Source organism: Pavona decussata, unplaced genomic scaffold (genome assembly GCF_977016875.1).
Source record: "Pavona decussata unplaced genomic scaffold, jaPavDecu1.1 SCAFFOLD_233, whole genome shotgun sequence".
Classification (NCBI taxonomy): domain Eukaryota; kingdom Metazoa; phylum Cnidaria; class Anthozoa; order Scleractinia; family Agariciidae; genus Pavona; species Pavona decussata.
Window position 1 is genome coordinate 5,126,937 of NW_028145638.1, and position 16,495 is coordinate 5,143,431.

General features: G+C 42.2%; 1 protein-coding gene across 2 annotated transcripts in view; it reads left to right on the plus strand.

Annotated features, from left to right (window-relative positions):
- Nucleotides 1–14,165, plus strand: part of LOC146458555 (structural maintenance of chromosomes flexible hinge domain-containing protein 1-like) — a 44,283-nt gene extending 30,118 nt beyond the window's left edge. For both annotated transcript variants that reach the window (XM_085090800.1, XM_085090799.1), the window contains 11 exons: nucleotides 501–1,090; nucleotides 1,710–1,845; nucleotides 2,614–2,791; nucleotides 3,482–3,645; nucleotides 4,801–5,123; nucleotides 5,897–6,007; nucleotides 6,609–6,897; nucleotides 7,621–7,732; nucleotides 8,529–8,812; nucleotides 9,621–9,917; nucleotides 11,114–14,165. In XM_085090800.1, the coding sequence (XP_084946926.1) occupies nucleotides 501–1,090; nucleotides 1,710–1,845; nucleotides 2,614–2,791; nucleotides 3,482–3,645; nucleotides 4,801–5,123; nucleotides 5,897–6,007; nucleotides 6,609–6,897; nucleotides 7,621–7,732; nucleotides 8,529–8,812; nucleotides 9,621–9,917; nucleotides 11,114–11,877 (3,248 nt within the window). In that variant the 3' untranslated portion in view covers nucleotides 11,878–14,165. The remainder of the gene's footprint in view (nucleotides 1–500; nucleotides 1,091–1,709; nucleotides 1,846–2,613; nucleotides 2,792–3,481; nucleotides 3,646–4,800; nucleotides 5,124–5,896; nucleotides 6,008–6,608; nucleotides 6,898–7,620; nucleotides 7,733–8,528; nucleotides 8,813–9,620; nucleotides 9,918–11,113) is intronic.
- Nucleotides 14,166–16,495: the final 2,330 nt, after the last annotated feature.

Genomic DNA, 16,495 nt, shown 5'->3' on the forward strand with positions numbered 1-16,495 from the left:
CGTTTCGGTAGTGTTCGGGTTTAATTTCGGTATCGGTTAAGTTCGGCTTAAGTCCGGTACCCTTTGGGTGAGTTTCGGCAATCTTCGGGAGTCCTTAAGTAAGCTTCGGACGAGTTTCTCTTAGGGCCGAGTTAACGGTGTCTGTTGTGACTCACGGCGTGTCAGAAAACGCAAGTTGTGCATTTTCGTTGCCGGCTAAGGTTGGTTGTCTATTGAAGTGAGTGGCCGTTTAAAAAAAATAGTAAGCGCTTTCCAGTAATGGCCTTTCATTTTTAGTCGCTAAAAATAGTTATAGACTTCGAAAGAGCTAAATTGCAAAATTTGGAATAGCGACAGCCGATATAGCCCACCTCATGTTACGTTCAGAAAGCGGATGAAAAAGGTAGGGTCGGGTAACCGGAACTACAGGGGTTTTTTTTTTTTACCTTATTTATTAAGAGAAGTTCGATAATCATTACTCTCACTGATTTTATTTTATTGATTATTATTCCCACCGTCAGGTCAACCACAAAGCGTGAAGCTTCCCCAGTTTGAAACAACCGAAGTCATGAACTATGAAGAGTTTCCCGAGTTTGCGGTTCAAGTTCTTGATCAATGGAGCCAGCCGTGCTCTGTGAACGAAAGACGAACAAAGCTGTACGCGGAGTGCGAGGCGTTTGTTGGTGGCCCACACCTGGCGAACATCGAACACGGTCAAGGGCGATTTTCTCCAGCCAAGGTGAAACTTCCGTCTGGTAAGGCTCCGTGCACCGTCAAAATCAAAATATCACTCGTTTCCGTGGATAGCAACCGGCGCAAACTCACAGTGAGCGAAGTACTCAAGGAATTGAAACAGTTCTCCATCAAGGTCTTGCCAAGTACTCTGCCTCATAAAGTGCTGATTTGTGAAAGCAATCACAATGAAATGATGGCCGTCAATGGAGTCGACAAGAACGGAAGAGATGGAAGGGACTGTTTAGAACTGATGGCTCCAGCGGGGTCCATCGTGAAGGGATTGTTCTTGAAAGTGTTTGATGAGAGCGGCAAGCTGTTGAATGCTGATGAATTCAAGGCTGCTGAGCCTAAAGTAACCACGAGTTGGAGCGGAGAGGTGAGGAAAGATTACCTACAATGCAATTGGGGCCACTGAGTTATCAGTTTCCTTACTGTCATGTGCTACCCTCTTAAAATAAAGTCCATGGTATTATAATACAAACGTCGTAAGCTCCTGAAACGTGTATTTTCTTATTAAAAGCTGCCCAAACTCGGGAACATAAATTAAATTGTATATTCAGTTGGTCGTGAGGATAGGACCGCAAAGAAAACATCTAAAGCTTAACCCTAAGTAGTAACAGTGATCAGCATCAAATTTCTCCTTGCTAATTCAACCCCTGAAGTCATGAGAATTAAGGATATGATCACCCAAGGTGAATTTTCTTGATATTTTAATAACTTCTCCCCAGTACTTTTATAAGAAAAGTATGGGGATAAGATGGAAGAATTTGTTCTTTGATATTAGAAGACATTGAATTTTTTCTTTTATTTAGTTTTGTTCGATATTCGTTGTTCGAAAATTTAGACGTCGGAAAAGTTAAAGTAACACTTCCCAACTTTCGCCCTCGCAACTACGCAAGCTTCTTCGAAAGTGATCAATTGTATTCACGTTCCCTGCAAAGTTTGATTACCCGATATTCTGTTTTGACTCTTTGTCTCTGTGTTGTTGTCTCCAGGTGCAAGTCAGGAATTTGCCTTACCTGCCTGACTGTCCTGTAGCTAACCTCGCAGCCAGCACGTTTGTGGGAAATGTTGAGTGTGTGTGCAGTGATGTCAAGTGCCAATCTCAAATAAGGATAAAACCCATCGCAGGTATGTAAAGCAAACTGCAAGTAAAACTCTTCATTTAACTCCTGAGGGAAACAAAGTTTAACCCTTTAAGCCCTAACAGTGATCAGCATCAAATTTCTCCTTGTAATATCAATGCTTATTCAACCCCTGACGTCTTGAGAATCAAGGATATGATCAACCAAGGCAAGATGGATGTTCTCGATATTTTAATAACTTATCCCCAGTGCTTCTATAAGAAAAATATGGGGACAAGATAGGAGAATTTCTTCTTTGATATTAGGGGTTAAGGGTTAAAACCCATTGACATATTTGGTAGAACGTTTACTTGGTGGTGCTTAAAAGCTTTTAAAAAAATTTCCACACTGCGATTTCCTTCATAGATTCAAAAATTAGAACAGTAAACAAATAACATCAAAGGAAAGTACGCTCAGTAGCTTTCATTTGAATGATCGCACTTTTGGACTTCGAGATTCAATAGTTAGAACAACCTTGTACAGTATAATGAACAATACCACAAGAAAGTGCTGTTGAAGAGCTTTCATTTGAATGAGTCACTTCCGGATTTGAGTCACAGAACGCCCAGTCTAAAGTTAGAACCATCTTGCACATCAGTACCGCAGGTAAAGCGTGGGCTAGTTGCTTTCAGTTGTGTAGACACATTTGAGGATTGAGACTCAACAGTTGGAGCCACGTTAAACGCCTCAGCGTCTTTCATTGGCAAGTAACATTGGAAGTGTAGGTGCACTCATGCGAAGTAAAATAAGATGATTTTGTGTTTTTCCACTTAAGGCGAGCCAAAGAAGTGGATGTTCGTTTGTGACAGTGGCTCTGTGGAAATTGAGTGCGACAGTAAGAGGCAGTTGAGCCAGAACCTCACGATCCAAGTACGGGACAGATTAGGGAATACCGCCGAGTGTCCCCCGGATGTCGAACCAATGGTATCAGTTGATCACTCACCCTCCAAAAGGTGAGTCAGAAATAATCGATAGTTTACCGTAAAAGCTCAGTCAGCTTCACTCCCCTCTCCCGTCTGTAAGAAGCGCTCCATTAACTCTTCCCCTCTTGTTGGATGCCAGATTTTTAAATATCTCCTCCCATCCCCCAATACCATTAGTGGTGAGACAATAATGTTTGAACTGTTAGGAAAAGGACATTTTACAGAGGGATAGATAGTGGGATTGTGAAACGCTGCTTTCTGTCAGTCCGAAGCTAGTTGGGGGGGGGGGGGGGGGGAAGGGGGGGTAGTTTCGAAAGAAACTGGTGCTGCGTCGGTGGGGAGGCTAACGCTCGAAACGTCAATACTTAAATACACAACTCTGTTGATAAAACCAAACATTCAAAGCTAGTTAAGTCTCCTAATTTACAGTTAGTTTGTAGGATTGACATCTGTCCAAACCCAAAAAATGTTAAGGGTTTATGACGTATTTTTGAAATGTTAATTCACAACCCATTGCAAGGTCGTAGTAGCGGAAAATTTTTATTTAAACTCTCTCCAAAATTTACGATTTGGATTAGGCCCTCCCCACCAACACCAACATCTATATAGCCCCCTCCCCTTCTTCTTAGATAAGCTCCTGGGGCTTGACTTTTCAGTCTTGAAATGGTATTGGACAATCCTTTGTGAGATAAAGTTTTTATCTTTCGTTCTTTCTTGCAGTGGAAGTACCGCCGTTTTCATTGGCAACGTAATCCGCAAGGGCACTGAATTCGTGTTCAACAATGATGCGACCATTTCTGGCCATCCTGGTATAATTACAATGTGTTTGTTCGACAAAGATAACAGATTTTCTAAAGACACGCAGCGGATTAGCCTCAAACCTGGTGAGTCTCTGGGATCGCGTAGATTAGCTTCTAATAAATTAGGTAACCGAACACGAGGAAGCCAAGACGGTTCTGTGAGTGTTCAGTTGCGTTCGCTTTCTCGAACTTAAAGGGGAAGTATCACGAAAATTTGCTGTCATTTCAAAACCCAAAAATGTTTGACTGTTAGCAGAAACAACAAAATAATTTTCAAGTTTGTTAAAAATTATCACCCCAGTACAATAAAACTGTCGATTAGTGCCTCTGGCCAGAGACAGGGTAGGCCGGTTTCGATTGAAACTTGAAAAATATTAGGCTAATGTTTTTCAAGTTCTCGCATTTTTGTTTCCAAAATGCGCTAGAACAGATCATAAGTTGTTCCTTTCAAGAATTGAGTTGATTTCGTTACTCTCGTCATTCTAGAATTATTTGGCAGCTGATTGAAGGTCTTATTTCATCATTTTTAACAAAAGATGTCAAAAACCCCATGATACTTCCCCTTTAATATCTTTTAAAATATAGCAGATATTGCAACCTTTCTCTCTCAATAGAACACGTCTCGTGTAAATGAATGAAGAGGAACTAGAAAACTAAATTAGATTCTGTGGCAGTTGCATTTCCATGTCACTTTTTATCCATCGTAGGGATGCCCCCAGCAATTTTCTTAAGTTTCCCTATGCGTTGGCTGCTGCTCATTAATATAGCTGGGCAGAAAGACAACGTGGGCTAAAATTTGTGTTAAAAAATCACACGATGATAGTTGTTAAGGTTGCTTAGTTGGGGAGCGGGGATAATGCAATGGTGAGAGCACGCACCCCCTCCTCCTACTGTGGCTCGGGATGAGTTTCTTCAGTGTTTGACGTTTTTCTCCGGGTACTCCGGTTTTTCCCTCTCCTCAGAAACTTACTTTTCCAAATTCTAGTTTGATTCGGAATCTGAGGACCACAGCTTTGTCAGTCATCATGAAACAGACTGTTAAATGTTATCCTCATTAAACAAAGTCAATCGATCGAGCGATTGATTGATTGATTGGCTGATTGATTGATTGATTGATTGATTGGCTGATTGATTGATTGATTGATTGATTGATCGATCGATCGATCGATCGATTGATTGACTGATTGATTGATTAATTAATTGATTGATTGATTGGCTGATTTACTTCCTTTTTTTCAGGTGCACCGCATCACATCGAGTTGAAAAGCCTAGCGTTTGATGACTCCTCCCAAAAGCACGATCACACCGCCAAGTTTTTCTCCAACTGTTTTCTCAGCGCGTCCATCTACGCTTACGTCTGCGATCGGTCTGGTAACAAGACACCTTTCAAAACAACGCTGAACCTGTCCTGCACACCAGCCTCCTGCGGACTGCAGCTGACTAAGAAGACAACACAGAAAGGAGAGGTGATGTTTGAAGCCAACACCATGAAGTGCGGCAGCCGGACCGGTGAACAGCAAGTCAAGCTAAGGGTGACAAGTTCAGAACATAGGAATCTACAGGTGAGTATTTATTTAGGTTTGTTTGCTACTAAGACGAATTTGGTTTCCAGCTGAAACGCAACTACAAATTTTCGCTGAAGAAAGGTGAAAGGCCAACAGAAAATAAACAACGTCTTGGCAAAGCAAAAAGCAAAAAGTCAGAAGCTTTTATTAGAATGGTCACACTTGTGTCCGCAACTTTAAAGCATAATAAACAACACCAAAAGAATGGTCAGACTTTGGGACTCAAAAGTTATAAGAAAGTACTGCTCGGTAGCTTTCATGTGAAGAACATAAAACATCACATTTCTGTCAACGCTCATATGCCACACATCGACATTGAAATCCTAGCAGTATACAGGATGTTTGCCCCATGAACCTAGTTTAATGGCCTTAGCTCCCACGAGTCTCCTGTAGCTCAGTGGTAGAGCATCCGAACTAGTAATCGGAAGGTTCGACTCCTGATAGGAACACTCGGATTTTTTTCTGCCGAGTATGCCTATGCCACTCACTGAATAACACATCTATCATTATGTCACGAGGTTTAAAACATGATATCATATTTCTTTAAATAATTACCTTATAAACTTTTGATTAAAGAAATTATGGAAAAACATTCAATAAGAAATATCAACGCAAGAACAAGATGGTTTGGCGTCATCCTGTCGCAGCTCGCATATCACGAACTCAATAGTTTAAACCATCTTGAACAGCAAAAAAAAAAAAAAAAAAACAGCATCTCGACTAATTTTTTCCACAGCTGCTCATTAAAGTTTTCCTCTCTGTTCTGACAGGCGGCAACCGTGACAGCCACTTTGGAGAAAAGCAACCGTGTCAGAGCCGTGATAGTACACATAGCCGCTGGCCAGGCCCTGGTGGCTACAGGTGGTTACCCCGTATTGAAGGTAAACACGCTTAGCACGTTGTAGTTCGATGAAAACCCCGGGCATTTGTTTAGTTCCCTGCTGAGCTCCTCTCTAAGATGTGCATTTGCTTAGGTCCCTGCTGAGGTCCTCTATAAGATTTACGTTTGTTTAGTTCCCTGCTGAGGTCCTCTATAAGATGTACATTTGTTTAGGTCCCCGCTGAGGTCCTCTCTAAAATGGGCATTTGTTTAGTTCCCTGCTGAGCTCCTCTCTAAGATGTACAATTTTTTAGTTCCCTGCTGAGGTCCTCTATAAGATGTACATTTGTTTAGGTCCCTGTTGAGGTCCTCTCTAAGATGAGCATTTGTTTAGTTCCCTGCTCATCCCCTCTCTAAGATGTACATTTGTTTAGGTCCCTGCTGAGGTCCTCTCTAAGATGTACGCTTGTTTAGTTCCCTGCTGAGGTCCTCTCTGAGAACGGCATTTATTTAGGTCCCTACTGTGCATAATAAGACAGACACGCCTCTTCTAGACCAACGTCTTCGTTTTTGAGGGACTGCTTACAATTCTTTAGTTTTGTCGTAGTATTAGTGTAATTATTTTTGTTAACAAATGCTGACTTGGCTTTTTGTACGCTTAGGTCGAGTGCCAAACCGAAGATGGAGTCCGAGTGGATGCAGTCGGTCATCTTAATCTTGAAATCACCCGGCCAGATGACACCATTCAGACCACAGCGGTGTACAGAAAACCCACTCAAAATAAGGAAGGAATAGTCACGTTTCAACCAATAGCAAATCGTTATTTGGAGGAGGCGGGGCAGTGGTCAATCATCTGTCAGTACACTGAATATAGGGACAGGCTCAAATGTGTTCTACCGCCTGAGGATCACGTGACCAGGAGCGAGCCAGTCCAGTTTGTGGTGCAACCAGGTATGTAAGTTTAACAATTATAAGTAGAAGTTTTCGCCTTTTTTAAAAATTTGCTCCTGTGAAATGTTCAAGTTCTAACGAAATCACAACTGCGACGGCAACGAGAACGTCACAAAACAGTTTAATTAGCAAAACAATGGCGCTACACCGTCATACGCGTTATGCGTTTCAATACATTTCTTTCACGTACTCTGCACAACTTGCACAGCATAATAGAAAGTACAACAGGAAAGCATTGGTCAGTAGCTGCTCGATAGCTTTCATTTGAATGACCGTACTTTATGGTTACATCCACAGACTCCAAAGTTGAAACCACCTTGTACATCATAATAAACAGCACCACAGGAAAGTACTGCTCAGTAGCTTTCATTTGAATGGTCACACTCTTGGATTTAATCCACAGACTCAAAAGTTAGAACACTTTGTACAGCATAATAAACAGCACCAGAGGAACGTACTGCTCAGTAGCTTTCATTTGAATAGTCACACTTTAGGATTTCATCCACAGACTCAAAAGTTGGAATTATCTTGTACAGCCTGATAAACAGTACCACAGGAAAGTACTGTTCAGTAGCTCTTATTTGAATGGACACAATTTAGTATTTTTGTACTCCTTGACAACACGATATCTAGGACTTTTATCCAGACTCAAAAGTAAGAACCTAATGCAAACATGTTAACTGCTATATTCCAACCTGAATTACCATATTTTTCTCGCTCCAGGTCCTGCTCACAGGCTAGTGTTACTTTTTCCTTCTGGTTCTCCCACGGTGCTTAGCGCGTCTTGTACAGCTGACGTCAAGGGTCGCACCATACTCCCTCGGCCGGGGAAAAGGTTAGTCACTGATAAAGTGGAGGCAAAAAATTCGTTGTTGAAATAATTAACGTTCATGTTATTTATATTCATATCGCTGTTAGACGATCCTGAGTAAAATTAGATTATCCGTGTTGAGTGAACAACCATGTGATCTTAGTGGTGTAGTAAGAATAAGCTGTGCTATTTCGCCCGCTTTCACTGAGAGCTCACCTGCCACGCCTGCCTTGAATGCAGGAGACTGAGGTTCGAGTCCTCACTGGTAACCTATATTTTTACATATATTGTACGTCATATCTTACTTTTACATGTTTAAAATAATTAACGTGGCCTTGCCAGTTTGAACGAAGATGCCACTTTTCGAATTCCGGCCACTGGCGAGGATGACGTGGCGGTAGAACACACTTGAGCTTGTCCCCTGTCGCGTGTGCCGTTGGTTGCATGTTTTCCGGCGCTTGGCTCCAGTTACGTGTTTACTTGCGTTCATCTCCGATCACGTTGTTTCCCGCGTTTGTCGCCGGTTGCACGATTTCCCGCGTTTGTCGCCGGTTGCACGTTTTATCGCGTTTGTCGCCGGTTGCACGATTTCCTGCGTTTGTCGCCGGTTGCACGTTTTATCGCGTTTGTCGCCGGTTGCACGATTTCCTGCGTTTGTCGCCGGTTGCACGTTTTATCGCGTTTATCGCCGGTTGCTCGATTTCCCGCGTTTGTCGCCGGTTGCACGATTTCCCGCGTTTGTTGCCGGTTGCATAATTTCCCGCGTTTCGCGCCGGTAAACCCAGAAATGTAACAACTCAATCCCTGTCTTGTTTCTTAGCGGCGCAGAGATCGTAGACATCGCAGCCAGGGATTGGTATGGCAACAACGCGGACGTTTCCTTAGCAGTTAGCGTGGCAATCCAACCATCAGGGACTATACCCGAGGGTACCATTCTTCCCTCGTTGGAAAATTCCCCGGTCCAACTTACGCTCAACCATGGCACCGCTAGATTACCAAGGTTGACCCTGTGTAGTCGCGTCGGGAACTACATCGGCGATTATCTATTAGTGTTTTCGGCCCCTGGTGTCGAGTCGCACTCCGTGAAGTTTGCTTTCAGTACAGGTAAGTCCTCTGATTCAGGTTAAATACAGAAATGATCAAAATTGATTTTCCAGCTTTCTTTGCTCAGGTTCAACTCGGGAAACATGCAGCGAGTCAAAAATAAAATTAAAATAAATTACTTTGTTAAAGTGTCAATGAATTTAGCGCAGAGCATTAATTGGGGACACATTCCAGATCGAATTGGAATTTGGAAATGTTAGTTTACTGTAGCCTTCTACGCTGACGTTCTCTTGCTCGTTACATCACGCACTCAGTCGACTTCACAAACTTTATTCCCCCAGGTGAGCGACCTTATGAGCTCCAGGACTTATATACGTTTGGCATTTCAATAACCAACTACAATCTCCAAATTTGTTCTTGCTGTAAATAACTCTTGTTCAGTTATACATTGTTGACTCTCTTAAGATCTTAAATATGAAATACATGTGTAACATGTATATACACTACGGATGAAAGATTAAATAGAAGGAAAGATTCTTGCAGTTATATACGCAACCAGACTGTTGCGAAAAACCTGAAAAAAATTCAGTCTTGAACGGGATTTGAACCCATGACCTCTGCGATGCCGGTGCAGTGCTCAGCTCCCAGTTGGCTTGATAGCTCAGTTGGTAGAGCACTGCACCGGCATCGCAGAGGTCATGGGTTCAAATCCCGTTCAAGCCTGAATTTTTTTTCAGGTTTTCGCAACAGTCTGGTTGCGTATATAACTGCAAGAATCTTTCCTTCTATTTAATCTCTTAAGATCGTCGCACATTGGTTCTTTTGCCAATCACCTTTGTTTGTTTGTTGTTGTTGTTTTGCATTACAGACGAGCACATTCAACGAATACAGAACGAGCTACAACCGCTAAGAAAGCAAATCTCCGATGTAGAGCAAAGCGTTTCTGAAGGCAAACGAAAGCTGAATCGGAGCCAAGCGGAAGTCGTGGCGGCACTTACGCCTGTACGAAGTGCATTCCGAGGAGAACCGAGATCAAGAGACGTGATAAGCGTACTTCAAACCAGTAGAAATCACTTGAATCAGTATGAAACGAGTCAGGCAGCCACCCGACCAGCTATCCTGCAACAGGGGCACCCGCCAGCCAGGATACGGCAATACATAAAAGGTTAGTGCACTCTGACTTACTGGGAAACGCGTCCCAGTTTCGATCTGAAGGTTGGTAATTCGAAATTTCGACTCCCAGTTCAACGATTTGGAAACCTTGGTGAACTGTTGATCGGTATTGTGTCCAAAGGGAGGACAATGTACTTGTTACTGCCTCTCTGACCACGATCGAGTTGCATAATATGCAACGCCGGGCTTAACTTCTAATTCAGTCGTTAAAATAGCGATTTTGACCGGATTGAACGCTCGATACACTTGACGATAACTGTTATGTCGACTGTTACCAGCTAACAAAACGCCTGAAGATGCAAATCTGTTTCAAGGGAGCGATCTCTTGAAAAGGTAACCCCTCCTCCTCCTCCTTGTTCCCTTCCCTTCCCTTCCCACTCCTCTCTTACCTCGATGGGATGCTCTTCTGGTGAATCTCAGCACGTGTCAGCAAGTAGTAAGTACAGGAAGAAAATTTAAACAGGGAGTTTATTAACAGAGGGATTAATCATCGCGCCTACAGCAGAAATAACTACGTGGGCTTGATCTTCCTCCGATATCTGTTCGCTATTTGCCGTTTCTCGTGAAGGTAAGTAGTTTGGCGTTAATTAAACGGGAGAATTATTTTGCACTGTTTCCATGTGCTTACTGTAAACGGGAAGCTGACGTTTTCCGTAAACATGATGCTTAATCTCTTTACTAGCTGTATGAAGCACCTAGAATCTTGGACAAATCAAATGAAAAATTAAGAACCCCTCCCCCCCCCCCCCCATTTTAATGTTGGAAAAATGGCGCGTTTTGGCTTTGCAAGTGAATTCGTCATTGATTTTGGGGGAAGGGGGGTGTTAAGTGCTTTGATTAGATTGTTGTCATGTCTCAACCCAAATCATCACAGACGCTAGGCAAGCCGAATAGAAAGACATACGTTTCCAGCATTGTACCGACTACCGTTTGCCCATTCAGCGCGAGAAGAAATGACTTTTTTAGCTTTTAGTGAGTTTTCGTCAAGGGCACGAATAAAGATTTACCTTAAAAAGGGCACACTGCACAGCAGCAGCCTAGGGTTTACTGTTTATGGTATAATTGTCTCTAATGACATTTCAGCTCTTTCAGGTTATCATAATAGGTAAAGGAAAGATGAGCCAAAATTCAGTTATAGCCACAGTCCAAGTCACTGAAATAAGCCGGGTTTCTTTCACTTTATTTTAGGTATAGTAGCAGAGCTTGCTTACGTGTCAGATCCACTACTGGCGCGCATCTTGTCTTGGTACCTCCAATCTAAGATGCAAGTCGCTCTCACAAGCACCGCGGAACAGCAGCGGAAAGTGTACGACGCCGGCTACTCGGCCTACTGCGAGGCTACACTACTGCCCTTCATGAGAAGAGACTACGATGGCAGTGATGGCAAGCCGCTTCCGTTAGAGCTTCCTAGTCCGCCACCAAACTACCGCAGTACCATCGAATTCGCGGTGAACCTCTTAGAGTTCACAAGCGAAAATGGCTATCTTCGCTGCAGCCTGTTCTGGAATCTTCTGTCAAAGACAATCGTAGTCAAAGATTTGAAGTCCGGGCAAATGTACCGCGAACACCTCACCAAAATGAGGCAGCCGTGCCCCACGATCCTCACACGTGATGGGAACATGATCGCCTCGGACGGACTCATGGATCCAAAGCGACGCTGCCCAGCCAAAATCGAAGATCTTAAATTTGCTTTTGGGGCTCTACCGCCTCGAGAGTCGGTCCTGTACCGGGACCTGAAGGAGAAATGCGAGGCTCTAACAAGGCTACAGATTGTATATGAGAGACATGAGAAGGAAATTGAAGATGTTAGGGCAAGAGAAGAACAACTGAGCATGGTTAGAAGGAGCTTGTCGCCTCGCATAAATGAGCTAGAAAGGGAGCTAAGAAAGTTGAGACCTGCAGGAATGGAAAAGGATGCCGGTGAACCCGCGGACAAACGAAGAAAGAGATAATCTCAATCATCTTTTTGTTAATTCATGAATTTTGTCATACCTTTACTTGGCAACGTCTGTCTTGATCTAAGACAGTGTTTCACATTGTCTTTCAGAACGCCATTCACTCATGTTTTTCATGATCCATTTGAATCTTCTCATAAGTTTGAGCAGCCTTTCTAGGCGCTCAGATATTTGAAGAACGAGGTGATGCGAAAAAAAAAAAACGAGAAGCTGTTTGTTTTTCATGCTATTTTAAGATGGTGGTCAGTTTACGTTTTCAGCAACGGTTTTGTATGTAAGGTTCAGTGTTTGCCTTACTGTTTGAGTTGAGCTGTAAGTTGGAAGTTGTGTTTAGACAAAGATAAATGAGGTGATTTATCAAGATTAGGGAATGCTGTTTAGGCAAAGATTAGGTGATTTTTGTCAGGGTTAGAAAACCAGGGCTAGACACATCATGCGCGTGAAACAGTGCAACACGTGCTAGTTTCATTTTAGCGAATCAACTAGACACGTGCGCGTGACGTGAAACAATGTAGCACGTGTTAGTTTCATTTTAGCGAATCAGCTAGACACACCATGAGCGTGACACAGTGTAACACGTGCTAGTTTCATTTCAGCGAATCAGCTTGCAAATACGCGTTGCGTGAAACAATGTAGCACGTGCTGGTTTCATTTCAGCGAATCAGCTTGCAAATACGCGTGGCGTGAAACAATGTAGCACATGCTAGTTTCATTTTAGCGAATCAGCTAGACACACCATGCGCATGACGTGAAACAGTGGAGCACGTGCTAGTTTCGTTTTAGCGAATCAAACAGTTGATTCAATTTTTGCTCGATCTCAATTTTTGTTTTTTGTTTTTTGTTATTTTTTTTGTTTTGTTTTGTGTATTGACTTCCATTGTTGTTTCTCTGAAAGCCCGTTTACAGGAATCGCTTTATCAATTACCAGTTGCACCTCTGTAGGAGTCTGCTTCTCCAGAGGCGCCGTAGGGCTTCGTTAAGTCGAGCGTTCGACAGCCCCCTCCCTCATTTGCCTGAAAGTTTTGATTTACCACTGATTACGTTATGTTATAATAGGTTACTTCGCTTCTCACCTTGACTGAAAGGCTACTAGAAATTTGACAAATTTTAATCAGTCTTCTGCTTAACGCAGCGAACGAAGCTTCTCTTGCGGCATTTTTCCTTACAAGTTGGAACATCAGTTTTAACGAGATACAATAGTTTTCTTTTCGCTGCTGGCGGTTTCGGTTGAGCGGTCTTTCTGATTGAAAACTACTGTAACCTCCTCTCAACTGCTGGCATCACAAAGGTGCTCTTCTTTTTTTTCAGACCTTTTCGCGTTTTTTAAGCACCTAACACACGTCCCACCAAGTATAGATACCGCTTACGTGGCTTACACAATTCCGTCACATCATAAAATTAGAGGCCGTCTCTTATTTTTAAAATTTGATTTTCCCAACCCTGAATAATCGAGTTGTGAGATTTTCAATGACGTAATTTATTAAGGTAAAAAATTTAGGTAATATTAATTCAGATATACAGAAATATTTCAGTAAATAGATTTTCAGCTAAGAAGAGATTAGTATTTACATTGAAGATACATACTTCGAAATTTTTATGCCAACTGTCTTGCCGTCTGTTTAACGTTAGGGCTAAATGATCCTAAATTACTTCCGTATTTCCGCTCGCTCCGCATGCAATTCAAGTGAAATATAAGAATGGAATTTGCACTCAGCTCTCAAATAAAGGGTATTATGTGCTGTTTTTATTGTTAGAGCGATTTTCCAATCGCAATTTCCAATTACTCTAGCCAATTACAACTGTCGCAAACAGTGCAATTAACCAATCAGAATTCGAAGCAAATACATGCAAAGCGCGGGAAAACGCGTGCAAGCAAGCCACGATTGGTTTGGGTTTGGCTTCTCATTGGTTGAGAAAGTGGCGCGAGTTTTGCCAACCAATCACAATCGAAATTACTTTCGACACAATTGGAAACTGCTCTGTGAGGCCGACTTACTGTTTGCCAGTTTTCCGGGAATCGATTATGACGCGACTGAAGTGCTACGCTTTAAGTATCATTTGCGGTATGGAATTTGTATGAATGTTTTATCGAGTGTATATAGTTATTGTTGGAGAGGACAGGTTTTAGGTAAACATTGAAGAACCATAGTCTTAGATTATTAGTATTATTATTTATTTACAAGGAATTATTCGTGACTTAATCATTCGTTTTGTGGCTTGATCTCCTCGCAAGGGTGATGTAATTCGTTATTGTTTTAAAACATTAAAGACGGAGATAAGACTTGCTTTATTTCTTTCCTTTTCTTCGCAGGTCCCGGAGAAAGGGGATTTTAATTTGGCGGGAGTGTGACACGCACAACTAAATTCATAGCCCTATTCAGACAAAAATATTTAACAATTGTTCCACGAGCGCGCGTTGGATATGAGTTGATAGATAGCGCATAGCGCCGAGTTGGCTATAATCATTTCATATCCAACAAGCTTGAGTGAAATAATTGTTTTACCGAAAACAATCAAGAAATATTGCTAGATCTTGCTGCTTTCGATTTGCAAGAACAACCAGAAGGCATTTAATGGTCGCCATTATCGGGCATGGTATAATGGCTCATATAACATGGCCGCTAAGCCAATCAAATCTATGGAATTGCATCATACACTGATCTAGTTTTTAATAAATAATATTATTTAATACCATATTCAGATCTGACCTTTGCAACACCCTTTCTTTTGTTGAAACCAAAGGGGTTAAAATCACAAACTCAAAATCGCCTTACCACAGAAATCCCGCGCGAACGAGTAGGACGCTATTCTGCGCTACAGTGACCCGTTGTGTAGAGCTGAAGAATGGAAATGAACAGTGTCCACTTCGGTTTGATATTCGTTCTTTCTCGTAGAACTAGTATAGAATTCATTATGGTATGTCGTATTGGATTAAAACGGCGAGCGAGGCTCTTTTCTCATGAATGCTAAATTACTGGTAACCCGGGGGGGAGGGGGGTGGATGGTACTCAAGAAAGTGTTATGCAGGGAGGCTCCGCCCCAAGGTCCAAACCTTCAACTTTTACATACCATTTTCAACAGGAAAGGTGTACCTTCTATAGGAAGTGGTCCCCCATTCACATACCTACAGAAGAAACACTATCTTTTTGTCGTTGGGTGTGTTCGAGATATTTTGAAAGGCCCTTTTAAATACCCAAATGACAGTTTTCCCTATCCTTTTCTATACTTCAGCTTGTGAAATCCCTCTATACTCTTTTAGTATAAATCTACTAGTGTTCTATCACGAATGCCGTTCTCTGATTGGCTACACTATTCTGCGATAGATAGTGAGTAGCGGTTTTCAACAAAACGGCGTCCGCTTCGCCGCGTTTTCGAAGTGTCTGCGATGAGGATATAGACAATTTACTTGTTTAGTTTTGAACAACTGGTAGATTTATACTAAAACAATTACATTATTCGCTCTTGATTTCTGTGCGTGATAGCTGATTCGGGCTGCGCCCTCATCAGCTATCACGCGATACCTCCATCCTGAAAAAGGTACCCCTTTCGGGTGGAGCCTCCTTGTACAGTCCATTATAAGGAGTACCCCCCCCCCCCCCCTTCTCCCTGGGACTGCCGATTCATTGAAGAAACTCAGTTCTGAGTCCCTGCAGTTGGCTGACTGGGCAATGGGGAGTGGTTATGAATTAGATCAAAGGAAAATATATGTTGTTTGGGGGTAAGCGGCAGAAGAAGCAGGAAATATGTGAAAATTACCTTACTCTTTTAAGCCAATAACATCGTTAAGAAGTCCAGTGTCGTCTTAGAGTCGAGATATTTTAGTTGTGTCACTTGATAACTTGTGACCGTCATGTTGATCTTATGATTTAAGGTCTAGGTTAACCTTGACATTTAAACATGAGTCCCCATTATAAAAGGGCGTAATTCAGGATCATTTTGATCTTGAAATAACTTAGTCTAGACATGCATGCCTGGAAGTCTGTGCTGACCTTCGCTTGGACCACTGTGAGAATTCAAGTTCTTTTTGTGGTAGGTTCCACTTTCACAACAGCGTAAACACGACCACAGGACAGCACTGTACCATATAGCTTTCTTATCAGTGGTTCACATTCGATTTAATTGCACTGCGCATCCTTATTGCGCATTATTTCTTGCGTCAAAAACGCTTTTGCGCATGCTTGTCGAAACATTGCGGGTTTTCCTCGATGCTTGCTTACAACAAGTCAACTGATAAATGATTATTTTCTCCTAAGCGAGTGAACAGTGATCCTGTATACTTTTTATCGTGTTATTTTAACTAAGCAATCATCTTTTTTGCGTTAAACGGTTTTAGAAAAATGTTTGGCAGACAAAGGACTTATCGCCAGAAATGTGAGCTTTCAATCGCCCGTGGGCATAAAATCGAGGCCTTGAGAATACTTACGCAAGAAGCTTTTTTCGTCAATAATGCTTGATGCTGCACTTGTTGGCTAGTTCCAAGAAATTTATCTTCAGTTGCTTATGCTTAGTGCGTTATTTGTATGTAAAACGTTGCTTAAAGTTTTGATTGATTAATGTTACTCGCTTCCCCCACCAGACCCAGACATAGTGGGAACTGATCAGAGAGACTCATATT